Source organism: Citrus clementina, unplaced genomic scaffold (genome assembly GCF_000493195.1).
Source record: "Citrus clementina cultivar Clemenules unplaced genomic scaffold, Citrus_clementina_v1.0 scaffold_4, whole genome shotgun sequence".
Taxonomy (NCBI): Eukaryota; Viridiplantae; Streptophyta; class Magnoliopsida; order Sapindales; family Rutaceae; genus Citrus; species Citrus x clementina.
In genome coordinates this window covers 8,863,065-8,881,121 of record NW_006262274.1, presented here as the reverse complement: position 1 = coordinate 8,881,121, position 18,057 = coordinate 8,863,065, and the positions used below count along the sequence as shown (strand labels likewise).

Below are 18,057 nucleotides of genomic sequence, written 5' to 3'. Positions count from 1 at the left end.
AAGAAGTATTTCCAGTAAGCAAAGCGCTCTACTAAATCTTCATTTTGATAAGTTATATCTGTTAAGTGCATGATGACTTGTTGCACATGCATATATTCTGTATTTCTGTAACACATTCAAGTTTCAATAAAGAAGAATTCAGCATAAAATCCCCCTGCTAGCAAGCCCATTAAAAAGTTCTACTAACGCAAGTAAGTGCCTGCTTCTGCTCGGTCAATGAAAGACCAGTAATTAATTTTACGCAAATTTTACTAAGGCAAGTAAGTGCCTGCTTCTGCTCGGTCAACGAAAAACCAGCAGCTAATTTTAAGAAAATTCTACTAAGGCAAGTAAGTGCCTGCTTATGCTCGATCAACGAAAGACCAGCAGCTAATTTTACGCAAATTTTACTAAGGCAAGTAAGTGCCTACTTCTGCTCGGTCAACGAGAGACCAGCAACTAACTTTACGAAAATTCTACTAAGGCAAGTAAGTGCCTGCTTTTGCTCGGTCAACAAAAGACCAGCAGCTAATTTTACGCAAATTTTACTAAGGTAAGTAAGTGCCTGCTTCTGCTCGGTCAATGAGAGACCAGCAGCTAACTTTACGAAAATTCTACTAAGGCAAGTAAGTGCCTACTTCTGCTCTGTCAACGAAAGACCAGCAACTAATTTTACGAAAATTTTACCAAGGCAAGTAAGTGCCTGCTCCTGCTCGGTCAACGGACGACCAGCAGGCAATTTAACGACAATTTTACTAAGGCAAGTAAATGCCTGTCCCTGTTCGGTCATCGAAAGACCAATAGGCAATGTTACGAAAATTGTTCTAAGACAAGTAAATGCCTACTCCTGCTCGGTCAACAAAAGACCAGCAGGACATTTTGCGAAATTCGACTAAGGCAAGCGGACGCCTATCCTACTCGGTCCACTAAAGAACCAGTAGGCAAAATCAGATAAATTGTCAAATTATTTTACAGAAACGATCCATTAGCAAAAACCAGGCAAGAAAGCCAATAGAGAGCATCTAAAAATTTATGGATGTTCTAATGTTTACAAAACAAATAAAAATCTAGAGTTTACACAAAAATAGACCTAAAGATTAGGAGAGTCAACGGCTCCAGCAGCTGAAGGATCAGCAATCTCGGGAGGTGGAAGATCAGCAACACCGGAAGGAGGAGGCATGGATCCTTGACCCACTTCCAAGGCACGACCCCCAGCTTCCCCCTCCTGCATCCCATCTAAAGGGGCCTCCACCTGATCCTGCTCACCCCGCTCCTTATCTGCCTGGCCGACCTCTGCCATATACCGCTGCACTCCAGCCTCCAGCTTGCTCATGTCCAGCTCGGGATATTCCTCCTTAAGCACAGACATGATGCACTTATACGAGAAAGCAACCCCAGAGTCATACTCGGCATCCAGCCGATCATCCACATCAGCAGATTTGCCTTTCTCCTCAGCCAGCTGCTCGCTCTGAGATTTAATTTCTCCCTCGAGAGCGGTCCTCAAAGTATTTCTCTCACTTTGAGTAGCCTGAAGATCAGACTTTAGGGCACCCAACTCACCCTCAAGTTTGGAGGTGGTGGACTCGGCAACAGCAACTTTCTCCTCCAGATCCGTGATCTGCTTGTTCAGCTCAGCCAGCTTCTCCTTCAAGCGATCAGCAGATTCAGCTTTTTTCTTCAACTCCTGATTGTCAGCTTGAAGCCTTCTTTCCTGGCGCGTGGACCCGTTCTTGTAACACGAAACCAAGGTGGCCAGCCTGAAGGAGACTCTTTGAACAAAACCAGCTAGCTCGGAGAGGTCCATACTCTCGATGTCCTTCACCATCTTGGGCCCTACCGATTTTCTGTAATCCTTCTGATACGGGCTCAGGTAGTCACCTTGATCCCGAGATGGAATAGGAGAGGATTGGTCCCCAGACTGGATGCTGACCTCAAGACTCTTATCGGAAGTTTACTCCTCACCACTCTTACGAGGTGGAGGAGGAGGCAGAGCAAGAACAAGAGCCTTGGAAGGACCGACGCTGGTTTTCTTTGGAGGAGAGGGAGGGTTGCTGGAGCTGCTTGGAGCTCGACCACATTTTCTACTCATTGCGCTGAGGATCTTGTTATCCATTTCGGCAGCTATGTCCACTAAACCCGAATCGACCAGGCTTGTTGGTGACAAGAGGTCTTGGCAGGTAGACGCGTTCACCAGAGCAGTTTCAACCTGAAGCAAAGGTCGTTCTTCAAGCCCCCCGATCAAACCCCACGACTCTGAAATAGCAAAAAAAGTTAAAGAACCCAATAAGTGGCAATTTGATTGAGAATATAGGCAAAAATGAACGACCTGGGGTGACAAAATGCGTTGGAAGGTAAATATCCCACCAAGCGACCGGACAACTGGACACTAGTTTCCTCTAGCAAAGAAGAATTTGTTATTCTAATTTTTACATGAAGAAGGAAACCCAGTAATCGATTTCCTCTTTGCAGAACTGGACATGAAGTAGTACTAGCCTGCTTCCCTTGGGCTACTCCGCAGCTGGTACAGATGCTTCACTTCAACAAGGGAAGGCTCCTCTGACCCGCACCTCTCCCACAACACAAACATAGCCGAGAGAACCCTCCACCCATTTGGGTGTAGCTGAGCTAGGGCCAGGTGCATACCGCCCAGTATCTTGGCAAAATATCGTTGAAGGGGTAGCTGAGCTCCTAGTCTGAAACTCTCCAAGTGCATCGTCACATACCCCTTCAGAGGCCGACTAGGAACATCACCTTTCCCAGGAACTACAAGGAGAACCTCCGGGGGAATGTTGTAGAGGTTCCTAAGCTTAAATAGATCAGTGGGGGTGGTGGCACAAGCTATGAGATCAATAGAGTAAGAATCCGCCTCCACCCTATGGCCAAGATTCCTTTTCTTAGCGGGTCCGCTCGGCTCGGAACTGCTTCCCTTACCATCACTCACTTCTTTAGGGACCCTAACCCCACCAGAACCGTGGTTCTCACCCAAGCCCGACGCAGGTCCCTCTCTATTTCCTACAAGCTCTAATTCAGGGGAAGGTGAAATGGTCAGGGGACATGGGTACTCAAGGGTATCCCTGCCATGAGAGGGGCCTATACTACTAGATGGGTGTAAAACATCAGTGGGTATTGACAGGTTAAAGTCTGAATCCCCTGTTTCTTCGTCACTCTCATCAGCGATTAACTTCCTTTTTCGATTTGACATATCGAAATCCCAAAAGAAAACAAAGCAAACTCGGGTATACGGATACAAAAGGGGCCACAAAGAACCCAATCGACAACAACCAGAGAAGAAGTTAAAAACTATACCTGGAATAAACTGGCACTGATGGCGCTGCCGTGACAGAAAAATACCCAGCAAGTGGATACTCTGGACGCGGGAAGGGTGAGCAAAGTTAAAGAAGGATTCGGTTAATGACAAAGAGACGAATAGCAAAACAATGACGGTTTCAATCTAGGGATTTGAAACGAAAAAGGGGAAATGGAAGCATTTAAGTGATGGGAATGCCAGCTCACTCAATGTATATCGAGGATGGATAGCCCGTCGTTTCAAATTTTAAATACGAAGAGTCAGGAAGCGCCATGTCACTCACCGTTATAAAAGGCCTGATAAGACATAAGCCCAAATATATATGAGATATATTCGTAAGGGCCCATACACGGATAAAAATCTTTTCGGACGAAAGAGGGAACCTAAGGTCCATCCCAATAAACAGAAGACCAGATGGGAAGTTTCCCAGGCCGATAAGATTCGATTATCAGTTTCTACTCTAAACTCGTTGCACTCGCAAGACCAGAAACTGGGGGACTGGTGTTAAGTGAATAAGAGTACCAGCTCGGCACCATTTTCAATACAAACAGTGAGCCAATTCTAAGCAATTATTCAAACCTTAATTGTATCGTTTTCCCGTAAACACCTTGTGCTAACTTAGGCATCAGAGGGTTTACGCTGGTAAAACCACCGGCGTCTCTGATCCACTTTTGTGAACGCAGACTTAACGAGAGAAAGGAGGACAATTTTAACTTCAGGGGCTAGAGCGATCGTTGAAGCAAGAAGGGATTGACATCTTCATTGTTGATAACATAACGTTGGTGTAAAAATCTGGTCGGGCAAAGGGCGAGCAGATTTCAGTGACACAACTTAAAAATAAATTTTAACTCCCAAGTATAAGAGTGTCTTGTTGTATTATAACTCGGTGAGTCCGAGGTCGATCCACAGAGAAAAGATTTAATTAGTTTATTTTATTTTATCTAAAAATTGAAATTAAAACTTGAATATAAACAACTTAATTTAAATGAAACTATGGAATTGAACTAGTTAGGGTTATGGATCCACTCTTAGAAATAAATAAAACTTAATAAATTCTTTTTGCCAATTTGTTTTAGATTTATTACCCAAAAGATTAATTATACAAATTATTATTATTTTCCCTTTAATTTTATGATGGATTAAGTATTTATTGTGCCTAAACTTAATTTGTCTACAATAAGTCAAAATACCATTTTACCATGCCTTATATTAAGATCTTAAGAATTTATTGTGCCAAATTCATTTGTTTGTCTACAATAAATCAAAATTTCAAAATATAAAACATGTATAAAATTAAATAGAAAATAATTTAATTTATAAAATTAAACATAGAATTTGATTAAATCATATTTATTTCTTAAGAGTTTCACCTTCCCCTAACTAATATTATTTAGTTAAGCATAATTAAAATAAAAAGAAGTAGTAAAATTGAATTACTTATAATTAAAAGAAATAAAAACAACTAAAATTGGAAATAAAACTAATTTTATTAATGAAAATAATTATACAAAATATTAAAAACACACCTGGAAATCAAGATTACAAGGAGATGGAGAGAATTTGAGAAGAAGAGAGTTGTAGAGAGATGATCAAAACATAAAAATGAGGCTCTATTTATAGAAAAATAAATTCATAATCCAGTACTTTGCGGTCCATCATAGGCTTCATGCATGTGCTCCTCACAACCCTTAGATCAAGATCCAATGGCTGGTCAAACTTCCAAAGTCAACATCACACATGGCATCATTTGACTCGTCCGATTTACCCAAAGAACGGTTGAGATTTGGCGGGTTAATGGGTGGATCGGGTCGACCCGAATACAAAGATTCGGATGCTCCAACTTGCTTCACCAACCATTGCCACGTGGCACAATCATGGCCATTGAATCATGAACGGTTGAGATTTAGTCAAGATTGCCAGTTATCCCATGCACTCATATCTATTGTAAGCTCATTTCATCATCCAATCAGTGCTCGGTCAACAGGAAAAGTCAACTTTTTTTAAACAAGCCCAATTTTAAGCCGATCTTGACTGATCTTAAGGTTTTCGGACCTCCGGAATCCAAATTTGACCTCCGTTTATCTGTTTGAAGCCTCGAAGTACGTGAAATTAATAATTTTCCTAATAAACACATAAAAATACACAAAATTAAATATACTTAAAACATAATTAATAATTCATAATATATTACATAAACACAAATATAAATTATAACATAAGCATAAAATAACATATTATCGCTTGATAATTAAATAATTTTTAATACTAATCACACCCCCTAACCAGCTTATTGCTAGCCCTCTAGCAATTAAAGCGTTATATTAAGATTTATAAAATTCACATGCAAGTTAATAGTTGTTCATCTATCCTCTAAATTACCAAATAAATGAACTCTCCCAAATTCCTTTACCACATTGATGTTCACTCATTATCCAGAATATCATCAAACCTTCTTTTGTGCTCAAGTAATTAACACAATACTTATGGGGCTTCATTAAAAGAAAAACAACATTTTCGTTCTAAAATTCATTAGAAATTATATCTTTAGGCAATAGATTATTCATACATTTTTTTTTATATTACATTTCTAACCCGTGTAGCGAGCTTTAGGTCAGTGACTCCCAGACCAGTTGGCCTTAGGGCACTAGGTGTTGAAGCACCCCTACGGACTTAATTACTCGGGTTTCTAATAAACAAACAATATATCTATTACCCATGTAGCGAGCTTTAGGCCAGTGACTCCCAGACCGGTTGACCTTAGGGCACTAGGTGTTGAAACACCCCTACGGACTTAATTACTCGAGTTTCTAGATATAACAAAATTAAAAACATTTTTTCCTTCTTTTTTTTTGATTTTTTTTGTTTTTTTGTTTTTTTGTTTTTTTTTTTGGAAATATACACTGTCTACTACCTTAGATACTATTCCTAATAAATCAAAAGAACTAAATGCTGTAAAACTTTAACTTACAACCCACTAGTATGTGTCATAGTGTGTGTGTGAAGAATGATTCAATAATACCTGTTAAATGAGTAAACAATTAAATAAATTAATAACCAAGTGGAGAGTTCACAAATTTGAGTAATTCAAAGAAAAGGGAACAAAAACAACTTACTATGAATCTCAAAATCAAAATATAATACAACAAGACTATTAGGATGCGTCTCAAAAGTTGTGACTCTTTACACGGCCATCCTAGACAAAAAACAATTTTTTTTGTTTTTTTTTTGTTTTTTTTAACAAAGAAAAGAAAAGAGAAAAGAGAAAAACAACACACATATTTAAAACATACGTCAATTATCCCCACCCCGCAACCTAATCTAAACATTATCTTAACAGTTTATAATTTTATAGATATGCAAAAAGAAAAAAAATAAATAAAAATAAAAGAGAATAATAAAAGAAGAAGAAGAGGAGATCTCACCTGAACTTGATGCAGAAGCTTAAAAGTAAGTAACAAAGATGAAGAAAAAGTCAATTTTTTTTTTTAACAACACCCTTAAGATTAAGAAGATGCGTTTCTAGAGAGACTACATTCTCTATATCCTGCCATCTTCGACTCAAATTTGTCCTAAGTTAGTCTTTACAAAAAAAAAAAAATTGTTTTTGTTTTTGTTTGTTTTTTTTTTTTGTAAACACATAACCAGGACTAAGACATTCCACAATTATCAACTATTCCCTCCCCCCAACCTGAAAAAGACATTGTCCTCAATGTTTTAAAAGGAAAGAGAAAAAGTGTAGAAGACATCACATGAACACTACAACAGAAAATATTTACAAACGGAGAATTAAATCTAAATCGCACTTTTTATTACTGCTACTGTTACCGTTACCGTCATTAGTTGACCAATTCAGTGCAACAGTCTGTGGATTTGGCTCTGGTGTATAAGCTTGCAAAAGATCAAGTAACTCATTAGCAGTAGAAGCAGAGATAAAGAGTTTTTTTACAGAATGTGGAACAAAATGATTCTTTATTGCATGGTTAATAAAAGTTAGCAAGCCGTCATAAAAATTATTAACATTTAACAAACCGATGGGTTTTTTATGAATATTCAAGTGGGCCTAAGATGCAAATGTAATTAGTGCCTCAAAAGTTGCAAGATCTCCTGGCAAGAAAATAAAAGCATCAGCATGATTCATCATTTCAGATATTCTCTCTTGCATACTTGATACCACTAATTCTTCTCCAATTGGTGGGCCAGACATGCACACTAGCGGTTTTATGGGTTTTGGGATAATGCCGAGTACTTGGCTTCCTCTGGTAAAAACAGCTTCTGAGACAAGTCTTGATAACCCTCGTTCACCTCCTCCCACAAGATGCAGTTTCCTCTCTGCTATGACACGACCAAGATCTACAGCTACCTGAATGAATTCTTTGTACTTTCCATAGTGAAACCCAGAAAGCACACAAATATTTTTGAATTGTTTACTCGAAGATGCTGCCATTGGACTAATTTTTCAAAAACAAGTTGTGAGTGTTTGAAAAATGAGCTCATATTTAAAGATCTTGGTGACATAAATAATGAGAAACAGCTGTAAATGGGTTGGCATATTTGTCAAATGACGAGGAAAGCTCGTGGCTCAATAATTCAAAAACAAACAGTAAAAAAAAGTAATAATTAAAAAAAACAAACAGTAAAAGAAACCAAATAAATACAAAATCACATCGCTAAATGCAATAATGCAAATGATAAAATAATAGTAAAGTAAAATAACAGTGAAGTGAAAGGATATTTACAGGTAGTTGTGATTGTGGCTCACATCTTCCTCTGGTTTTACGTCCAGTAACGGCTTGAACGCCCTCTATGGGTCGAGGATCGGCTTCCCATCCAGTTTTCTTATAAACTGGCAAACAGGGTCTTTTTGAGTCAGATTCCCAAGACTTAACTGTGCACTTTGTTTTTGGAATAGTATCCACAAATTGTAAATCTCACGTTGCACAATTCCGCTTTGATGCGTCTCAAGAGATCGTAAGATATCATCCAACGATTCTTTACTCATGCCATCTTTAACGAATTTAATTTTATCTTCACGAGTATCATAAACCATTCCTAAACATTTACAATCCGGCCGTTTGCAACCAAGTCTTACACAGTTATGACATTTTGAGCCAAGTCGTTTAGCTCTCCTTTTCTTAGCAAACGTACTTTTACCAAAACCAGGCATGTAAGAAACAAATTGACCAGAAAACTCACCTGCTAATCGAACCTTTGCTTCAATTAACCAACGAATGTCAGAAGGAATGCCATTGATCATTAACAAACGCAGTCGTTTACAACGAGCTTTGTAAATTTTCCTGAGGGCATTCTGAGGGAGAGAGGGAAAATGCTTATGGAGTTTATGTTGTATTTCTTCCATGTTTGATTTTGGGGTTTCAGTTATTGTGGGAAACTGAAGATACCGACTTAAGAAGTCACGGAGTACCGTTATCCGCCATTTTTACGGGAAAATAAATCAAAACACACCAAAATCAAATCTGCAAAATCAAATCAAGCGTGAAAGCGAGTAAAAAGAAGCACACAATATAAAAGGAAAATGAACTTACATTCGTCCTCTCATTGAGTTAACCTCAAGCTCCATTTGAAATTCATATATGCCACTCTCTACTGTTCTGAGTTGTCCCTCTAGATCCTCAACATAGGACACGAATTCTGGTGGTTGCAGATCCCAAAGTGGATGTGATTTACAGCTTTGTATCAGGCCTCTTAAGTGAAATTTTATACGCCGGAATCTTTTAAGATGTGCGAACATGTATTTTCTCATTGAGGTGCTCATGATGTAAAATGAAAATTGATGAGAGAATGTACAACTGTCAAACAAACACGCTTACACAAGAAAAACAATGTTAAAAAAAAACTATGTACAGTGCATCAATCTAAGGAAAAAAAAGTCAAACAATGAAACGGTAAAATAATAGTAAAACAAAAAAAATCATTAAAGACTTAATCAAGAACTGGTGGGTCATCCAAATTAATTTCGGTGTCCTCGTCACGTGGGTGATGTTCCAGATATGGTTTTAACCTTTGACCATTGACTTTAAATGTGACACCGTTATTTGGATTCTCAATTTCTATGGCCCCATATGAATATACATTTTTTACAACAAATGGGCCACTCCATTTTGACTTTAACTTTCCTGAAAATAAATGAAGACGAGAATTATAAAGCAACACTTTTTGACCAATCTCAAATGTTTTTTGAAAAATTCTTTTATCATGAAATGCTTTTGTTCTTGCCTTAATAATTCTTGAATTTTCATATGCATCATTCCTTAATTCCTCAAGTTCATTCAATTGCAATTTTCGCACATTACCAGCATCATCCAAATTTGAATTAAAAGCTTTAATAGCCCAAAGTGATTTATGTTCAAGTTCAACAGGTAAATGACAAGGTTTACCATAAATTAACCGATAGGGCGACATTCCTAATGATGTTTTAAATGCAGTGCGGTAAGCCCAAAGTGCATCATTAAGTCTAAGAGACCAATCTTTTCGGTTTGGGTTAACCGTTTTTTCCAAAATTTGTTTTATCTCCCTATTTGCTAATTCAACTTGACCATTTGTTTGAGGATGATAAAGGGTAGCAATTTTATGTGTAATTCCATATTTCTTCATTAAAGACTCAAATGACTTATTACAAAAATGCTTACCTCCATCACTGATAATGGCTCGAGGGATTCCAAATCGACTTAAAATATTTTCTCTTAAAAATTTAATCACAGTTTTACTGTCATTATTTCGACAAGAAATTGCTTCAATCCATTTTGAGACATAATCAACTGCAACTAATATATACACAAATCCAAAAGATGATGGAAATGGACCCATGAAATCAATTCTCCAACAGTCAAATATTTCAATTTCAAGTATGAGATTTAAGGGCATCATGTTTCTTTTTGTAATTGATCCCAATTTTTGACATTTTTCATAACTTTTGCAAAATTCATATGTGTCTTTAAACATGGTAGGCCAATAAAATTCACACTGTAAAATTTTAGCAGTAGTTTTTCTTGAAGAAAAGTGACCACCACATGCTTCAGAATGACAAAAATTAATGACACTACTTACCTCATTATCAGGAATACATCGCCGAAAAATTTGATCTGGGCAATATTTGAACAAATAAGGATCATCCCAATAAAATTTCTTTACTTCAACAAAAAATTTCTTCTTCTCTTGAGCATTCCATTGCAAAGGCATTTTACCTGTAACAAGAAAATTAACAATATTAGCATACCATGGCATTGAAGTAACAGAAAATAAAAATTCATCAGGGAAAGAATCATTTATGGGTGTTATATCATTGCAGAATTCGGATGTGAGTCTTGATAGATGATCAGCAACAACATTTTCAGCACCCTTTTTATCTTTGATGGTAAGGTCAAATTCTTGTAGTAACAAAATCCAACGAATTAGTCTCGGTTTGGCATCCTGTTTACTCATCAAATATCTCACAGCAGCATGGTCAGTAAACACAACAGATTTAGAGCCAAGCAAATATGAACGGAATTTGTTTAATGCAAATACCATAGCAAGTAATTCTTTTTCAGTTGTAGAATAATTCATTTGAGCACTATCCAAAGTCTTGCTCGCATAATAAATCACAAAAGGCTTACCATCCATTCTTTGTCCTAAAACAGCACCAACAGCAAAATCACTTGCATCACACATTAATTCAAATGGCAAAGACCAATCAGGAGATTGCATAATAGGTGCAGATGTTAAAAGACAAATTATTTTTTCAAAAGATTTTTGGCAATCATCATTCCATTCAAACGGTGCATCTTTTAATAAGAGGTTACAAAGTGGTTTAGATATGGCACTAAAGTTTTTTATAAACCTCCTATAAAATCCTACATGTCCTAAAAAGGATCGCACATCTCTAACTGTTTTTGGTTGTGGCAATTTAGATATGACTTCGATTTTTGCTTTGTCAACTTCAATTCCTTTAATAGAAACAACATGACCCAAAACAATTCCAGAAGTAACCATGTAGTGACATTTTTCCCAATTCAACACGAGTTCTTTTTCAACACATCTTTTTAAAACTTTCTCCAAATTATCAAGGCAATCATCAAAAGAATTCCCAAACACAGTCAAATCATCCATAAAGACCTCTAAACAATGTTCAACCATATCACAAAAAATGTTTAACATACATCTTTGAAATGTTGCAGGAGCATTACAAAGCCCGAATGGCATTCTTTTAAATGCAAATGTTCCAAAAGGACATGTGAATGTGGTCTTTTCTTGGTCCTCAACTGCTATAGGAATTTGATAATAACCTGAATATCCATCTAAAAAACAGTAGTATGGATGTCCTACTACTCTTTCTAAGATTTGGTCAAGGAATGGTAATGGAAAATGATCTTTTCTAGTGGCTTCATTTAATTTTCTATAATCAATGCACATGCGCCAACTAGATGTAATTCGTGTTGGAATTAATTCACCTTTTTCATTTTTAACAACAGTGATTCCAGATTTTTTAGGCACTACTTGTGTAGAACTTACCCACTTACTATCAGAAATAGGGTAGATAATTCCCACATCAAGTAATTTAAGGACTACTGTTTTGACTACCTCTTTCATGTGTGGGTTTAATCTTCTTTGAGGTTGTTGACATATTTTAGCATTTTCTTCCAAATTAATTCTATGTGTGCAGATTAAGGGATTAATGCCTTTAATGTCATTTAAAGTCCATCCTATTGCATTTTTATGCTTTTTAAGAACAGTTAGTAACTTATCTTCTTGGTCGCTTGTTAAAGTAGAAGAAATCACAACAGGATAAGTTTGTTCTTCTCCAAGAAAAGCATATTTCAATCCTTCAGGCAAAGGTTTCAATTCCATTTTAGGTGCTTCTTGTTGTTCTGTCTTTTCAATACTTCCAAGCTCCTCAAATTTTGGCTCGTCATCATAATTTTGCGAAGTCTGCATAGAATCAAGCAACAAATTTATATTAGAAATATCAAGTTCAAGTTGCTTATTTGACTCAATTGAATTAACTAAACAAACATTAGAAAGTTCAGAAAAATCCCCTTTTTGAATATTTTCCTCGATACAAGATTCAAACAATTCCTTTTGTTCATCAGTATCATCTTCATTCTCATTTTCTTCATTAGGTTGCCTGCACATGTTGAAAACATTCAATTTCAAAGTCATATTCCCAAAGGATAAATTCATTAAACCATTCCTACAATTAATCAAAGCATTAGCAGTTGCTAAAAATGGTCGACCTAAAATTACAGGAATTGGTTTGTAATTATTCACAACAGGTTCAGTTTCCAAGACAATAAAATCCACAGGATAAATAAATTTATCAACTTGTACTAAAACATCTTCCACTATTCCTTTTGGTACTTTAACTGATCTATCGGCAAGCAAAAGTGTAGTTGAAGTTGATTTTAACTCACCAAGATTAAGTTGAAGATAAACTGAATATGGAAGCAAATTAACACTAGCACCAAGATCTAGTAAAGCATGCTCAATTCTGTGGTTACCAATAATACAAGAAATGGTAGGACAACCAGGATCTTTATATTTCAACTTATTATTAGTAGACAGAATTGTACTTACCTGTTTGGCCATGAAAGCACTCTTTCTTACCTTCAATTTCCTCTTAACAGTGCACAAGTCCTTTAAAAATTTGGCATATGAAGGAACCTGCTTGATTGCATCTAATAGAGGAATGTTAACTTTCACTTGCTTAAAGATTTCATAAATTTCAGAAAAGTGGTTTGATTTCTTTGGTTTATTCAATGCATGCGGAAATGGTGGTTCAGGTGGAACACTAGTTATTTCTTCACTAGGTGTAAGTTCATTTAGTCCTTCCTTACCCTTTGAATTTTCATCATTTTCATAAGGTTCAGGCATAGGTCTATCAACAACCTTACCACTACGAAGAGTTATAACTGACTTGACTTGGTCTGTGGGTGGATTTTGTTGAATTTTAGGATTTGGTTGTGGTTGGGCTGGAAATTTTCCTTTTTCTTGAATGGTGAGTGCAGAAGCAATTTTAGCAAGAGTATCTTTCAAATCAGAAAAAGTTTGTGCATTTTGATTGTTAATAACATCTTGCTTTCTGATGAATGAATGCATTGTGTCTTCCAGATTTTTCCAGGGTGGTGGAACATATGGTGCATAAGGCTGAGGATTTTGAAAATTTTGTGGAGGTGGTGCTTGTGAAGATTGTGCATTATTATTATTCCTCCAACTGAAATTCGGATGATTTCTCCAACCAGGATTATAAGTCTGTGAATATGGGTTTGGTTTATTGAAAGTGTTAATGACATTAGCTTGATCATTTAGACATTCTTTAAGTGCAGGCAAAGTGGGACACTCTTGAGTGAAATGATCATTCGAATTACATATGTTACATGCAATTTCTTGAACAGATTTTACTTGATCACTCTTTTTATGCTCCAAAGCTTCAACTTTCCTAACTAGGGATGCAAATTTTGCTTGTAAATCATGATCTTCCCTAAGGTTATGGATTCCTCCACTAGATGGAGATGATTGTTGCTTATTTGTCAATTCAAAAGTTCCAACAGTATCCCAATGTTGTGCATTTTCAGCTAATTGGTCAAGGTAATCTAGTGCATCTTCAGGATTTTTATCCCTAAATTCACCATTACACATCATTTCAACAACCTGTCTACTTTGGGGTATTAAGCCCTCGTAGAAATAAGTGACCAATCGCCAAGTTTCAAAACCATGATGTGGGCATATGTTAAGCAACTCTTTAAACCTATCCCAACATTGGTATAATATTTCTCCATTTTTTTGAGTGAAAGAAGTGATTTGCCTTTTAAAAGAATTTGTTCTATGAGTGGAAAGAATTTTTTCAAAAACTGTTCTTGCATGTTATTCCAAGTTCTTACTGATCCAGATCTAAGGTTTTGTAGCCAAGTTTTAGCTTTATCTTTTAATGAAAAAGGAAAAAGCTTTAATCTAATTATGTTCATGCTACAATTTTGGTCCGTGTATGTATTACAAACTTCCTCAAAATCTCTTAGATGCAAGTACGGATTCTCAGATTCTAAACCATGAAATGTTGGTAAAAGTTGGATAATACCTGGTTTAAAGTTGAATCGAGATGCTTCTGGAGGAAATACTATGCACGACGGTGCTCCGGTTCTGGTTGGATTCATGTAGTCTCTCAGAGTCCTTGGTTGATTCTGATCATGCCCATGTTGAGATTAGTTGTCTCCCTGATCAATTTGAGGATTAATTTCGCCCAAAACGTTTTCGCCTTCATTCTCATCCATGATTGGTGGTGGAGATTGAGATCTACGAATTAACCTGCCACTTGAAGATCGAGACCAATGTCTCATGCAAGGGTTATGTTATAAAGATCATATTTACACAAATTGATAACAAAATAAAATAAAATAAATAAATAAGCAAATAATATAAGTATACAAAAGAAAATTAAATAACAAAAATGGTGGTTGAACCCACCAACAAAGTAAAAAATAAATAAATAAATAAATGCAAAATAAATAAAAAATGGTGGTTGAACCCACCAATTAAAAAAATAAAAAATGCAAAATTAAATAAATACTGAAAATTAAATAACTGAAAATAAAAGTTAAGAGTTAGTAGTTAGTTTGGTGGTTAAACCCACCAATAAAGCAAAAACAAATAAATAAATACGAAATAAAATAAATGCAGAAAATTAAATAACTGAAATTAAATAAAAGTTAGGAGTTAGCAGTTAGTAAGTTAAGAGTTAGTAATTAGAGTTAGTAGTTAAAGTTAGTTTGGTCCAAAATAAGTCCAAATATGTCCAAATATATCCAAAGTATGTCCAAATATGTCCAAGTCTTGATTACGTTGAGGAATTTCGTCTAGGGATTCTATTGCAAATTATTTTTAATTTTATAGTCAAACTGTAATTTTTAGAAGTTTAGAATAGCAATTGGGATGAAAGTGAAACAGTTGAAAGATGTCGAGGTCCGAACGTAATTACCAGAAGATTGGGCTAGAAACGGAAATTGTTGGGGTGAAACGAGAATTATGAAAGATATGGGGACAAAAGAGAATTTAAGAAAAGGAAAAGGGGGCAAACGAAATTTTACATATAAGAGAAAAATAAAAAACGGAAAAACAAACCAAATAAAAAACTTTTCCCCGGCAATGGCGCCAAAAACTTGACACAACTTAAAAGTAAATTTTAACTCCCAAGTATAAGAATGTCTTGTTGTATTATAACTCGGTGAGTCCGAGGTCGATCCACAGAGAAAAGATTTAATTAGTTTATTTTATTTTATCTAAAAATTGAAATTAAAACTTGAATATAAACAACTTAATTTAAATGAAACTATGGAATTGAACTAGTTAGGGTTATGGATCCACTCTTAGAAATAAATAAAACTTAATAAATTCTTTTTGCCAATTTGTTTTAGCTTAATTACCCAAAAGATTAATTATACAAATTATTATTATTTTCCCTTTAATTTTATGATGGATTAAGTATTTATTGTGCCAAAATTTAATTTGTCTACAATAAGTCAAAATATCATTTCACCATGCCTTATATTAAGATCTTAAGAATTTATTGTGCCAAATTCATTTGTTTGTCTACAATAAATCAAAATTTTAAAATATAAAACATGTATAAAATTAAATAGAAAATAATTTAATTTATAAAATTAAACATAGAATTTGATTAAATCATATTTATTTCTTAAGAGTTTCACCTTCCCCTAACTAATATTATTTAGTTAAGCATAATTAAAATAAAAAGTAGTAAAATTGAATTACTTATAATTAAAAGAAATAAAAACAACTAAAATTGGAAATAAAACTAATTTTATTAATGAAAATAATTATACAAAATATTAAAAACACACCTGGAAATCAAGATTACAAGGAGATGGAGAGAATTTGAGAAGAAGAGAGTTGTAGAGAGATGATAAAAACATAAAAATGAGGCTCTATTTATAGAAAAATAAATTCATAATCCAGTGCTTTGCGGTCCATCATAGGCTTCATGCATGTGCTCCTCACAACCCTTAGATCAAGATCCAATGGCTGGTCAAACTTCCAAAGTCAACATCACACATGGCATCATTTGACTCGTCCGATTTACCCAAAGAACGGTTGAGATTTGGCGGGTTAATGGGTGGATTGGGTCGACCCGAATACAAAGATTCGGATGCTCCAACTTGCTTCACCAACCATTGCCACGTGGCACAATCATGGCCATTGAATCATGAACGGTTGAGATTTAGTCAAGATTGCCAGTTATCCCATGCACTCATATCTATTGTAAGCTCATTTCATCATCCAATCAGTGCTCGGTCAACAGGAAAAGTCAACTTTTTTTAAACAAGCCCAATTTTAAGCCGATCTTGACTGATCTTAAGGTTTTCGGACCTCCGGAATCCAAATTTGACCTCCGTTTATCTGTTTGAAGCCTCGAAGTACGTGAAATTAATAATTTTCCTAATAAACACATAAAAATACACAAAATTAAATATATTTAAAACATAATTAATAATTCATAATATATTACATAAACACAAATATAAATTATAACATAAGCATAAAATAACATATTATCGCTTGATAATTAAACAATTTTTAATACTAATCATTCAGCATCAACAACCTTTATTGAAAAGATTTGACGTAGCTTCTCTAATCGATGACTCGAAAAGCCTCTGCAACAACTTGCCAAAAAACTGTTAGAAAATTCTCAATTACCATTTGGAAAGTTAATTGCCCTTTTAATTAAAGAGGTACTTTTACTAACTCCTATCTTTACACTTTTCAATGTTTGTTAAGTTAAGATAGATTCAAGAGAGCTAAAAAAGCATGAAATGAAGTATGTGAGACTACTTATGGACTAATTCTAATGGCATAGGCGCTTTAGAGAAATTTCAAATTTTGAGATTTGATAGAAGGAAAAGCCCACGAAAAGCCTTGTAAAAAATACTTAAAAAAGTCTCAATTATCAAAATTAAAAAGTAAGACTTGGGGGACCTCTGTTAGACTAAATTAAAAAAAGGCCTAAAAGCCTACGAAAAATACTGGCCCGGTAAAAACTTTTTGAATATAATAATCTACGTCCATTCTCTATAAGAATAACCTAGATACTTATAGTTTTTAGTAAAGTGTACTAATATGAATATGTGTCTTCATGCAAGAACTTTCACTTACACCTGTTAGGAGAAAAAGCGTCATATAATCTCTCCAATTGATTCAAGATACCTATATAAAGGCCAAGACCCCCCTTTTAAAGCTAAGAATAAAAAAAGTATAAAATGAATACATAAAATGAATACCAAACTATGTCCATCTCAGTCTAGATTTTCTCTCTTTAAAAATAATGTAAAAGGAACTAACTTGAGCATTGAAGGGTTATCACTAGAATATTGGCCCCATTTCACAAGTTTTTTTAACAGAATAATTAACTATAAAGAGACGCATAATTTGAGATACTCGGCTCAAGGAGAAAATAATCCACAAAACGTGATTTAGAAGAAAGTCTAGAACATAAATCAATCATTGTACAGTAAGCAAAAATTTGCACCAACGGTTTGCACCATCTGTGGGGCATATACAAAAAGCCAAAGTGGTTTTATCTTGAGCATGAATGATAATTACAACTACTCTAATCATGAGGCTAATGATGAAAGGTCAAGTGATGCCAAGATCCATTTCCAGCAAAAATGGTTATGGGTTGTGTCAGGTAATGAATTGATAGTCATAGTATGTTTGCCCCCACCAGTGAAACTCAAATTTTTCTATGTAACATGAAAGCGGTCATC

The 18,057-nt window shown here is 35.2% G+C and overlaps 3 protein-coding genes and 1 non-coding gene across 4 annotated transcripts; 1 reads left to right on the top strand and 3 right to left on the bottom strand.

Moving 5' to 3' along the window:
* Positions 1–1,069: 1,069 nt before the first annotated feature.
* On the bottom strand, positions 1,070–1,804 carry LOC112099057 (myosin heavy chain, striated muscle-like). The gene has a single exon (XM_024186158.1). It carries the CDS (start codon positions 1,802–1,804, stop codon positions 1,070–1,072), a length of 735 nt encoding a protein of 244 aa, XP_024041926.1.
* Positions 1,805–1,930: 126 nt separating this feature from the next.
* On the bottom strand, positions 1,931–3,181 carry LOC112099056. The gene is made up of 2 exons (XM_024186157.1): positions 2,473–3,181; positions 1,931–2,232 (listed from the first exon to the last, which is right to left on the bottom strand). The coding sequence occupies exons 1-2, from the start codon at positions 3,179–3,181 to the stop codon at positions 1,931–1,933; spliced, it is 1,011 nt and encodes a 336-aa protein (XP_024041925.1).
* A 4,906-nt stretch (positions 3,182–8,087) lies between these two features.
* LOC112099055 lies at positions 8,088–14,430 on the bottom strand. Its single transcript, XM_024186156.1, has 7 exons — positions 14,306–14,430; positions 13,117–14,027; positions 12,853–12,957; positions 10,354–11,919; positions 9,320–9,849; positions 8,480–8,591; positions 8,088–8,335 (listed from the first exon to the last, which is right to left on the bottom strand). The coding sequence occupies exons 1-7, from the start codon at positions 14,428–14,430 to the stop codon at positions 8,088–8,090; spliced, it is 3,597 nt and encodes a 1,198-aa protein (XP_024041924.1).
* On the top strand, positions 13,989–14,097 carry LOC112099458. Its single transcript, XR_002906259.1, has one exon. It is a non-coding gene; the product is annotated as a small nucleolar RNA R71 (small nucleolar RNA).
* Positions 14,431–18,057: the final 3,627 nt, after the last annotated feature.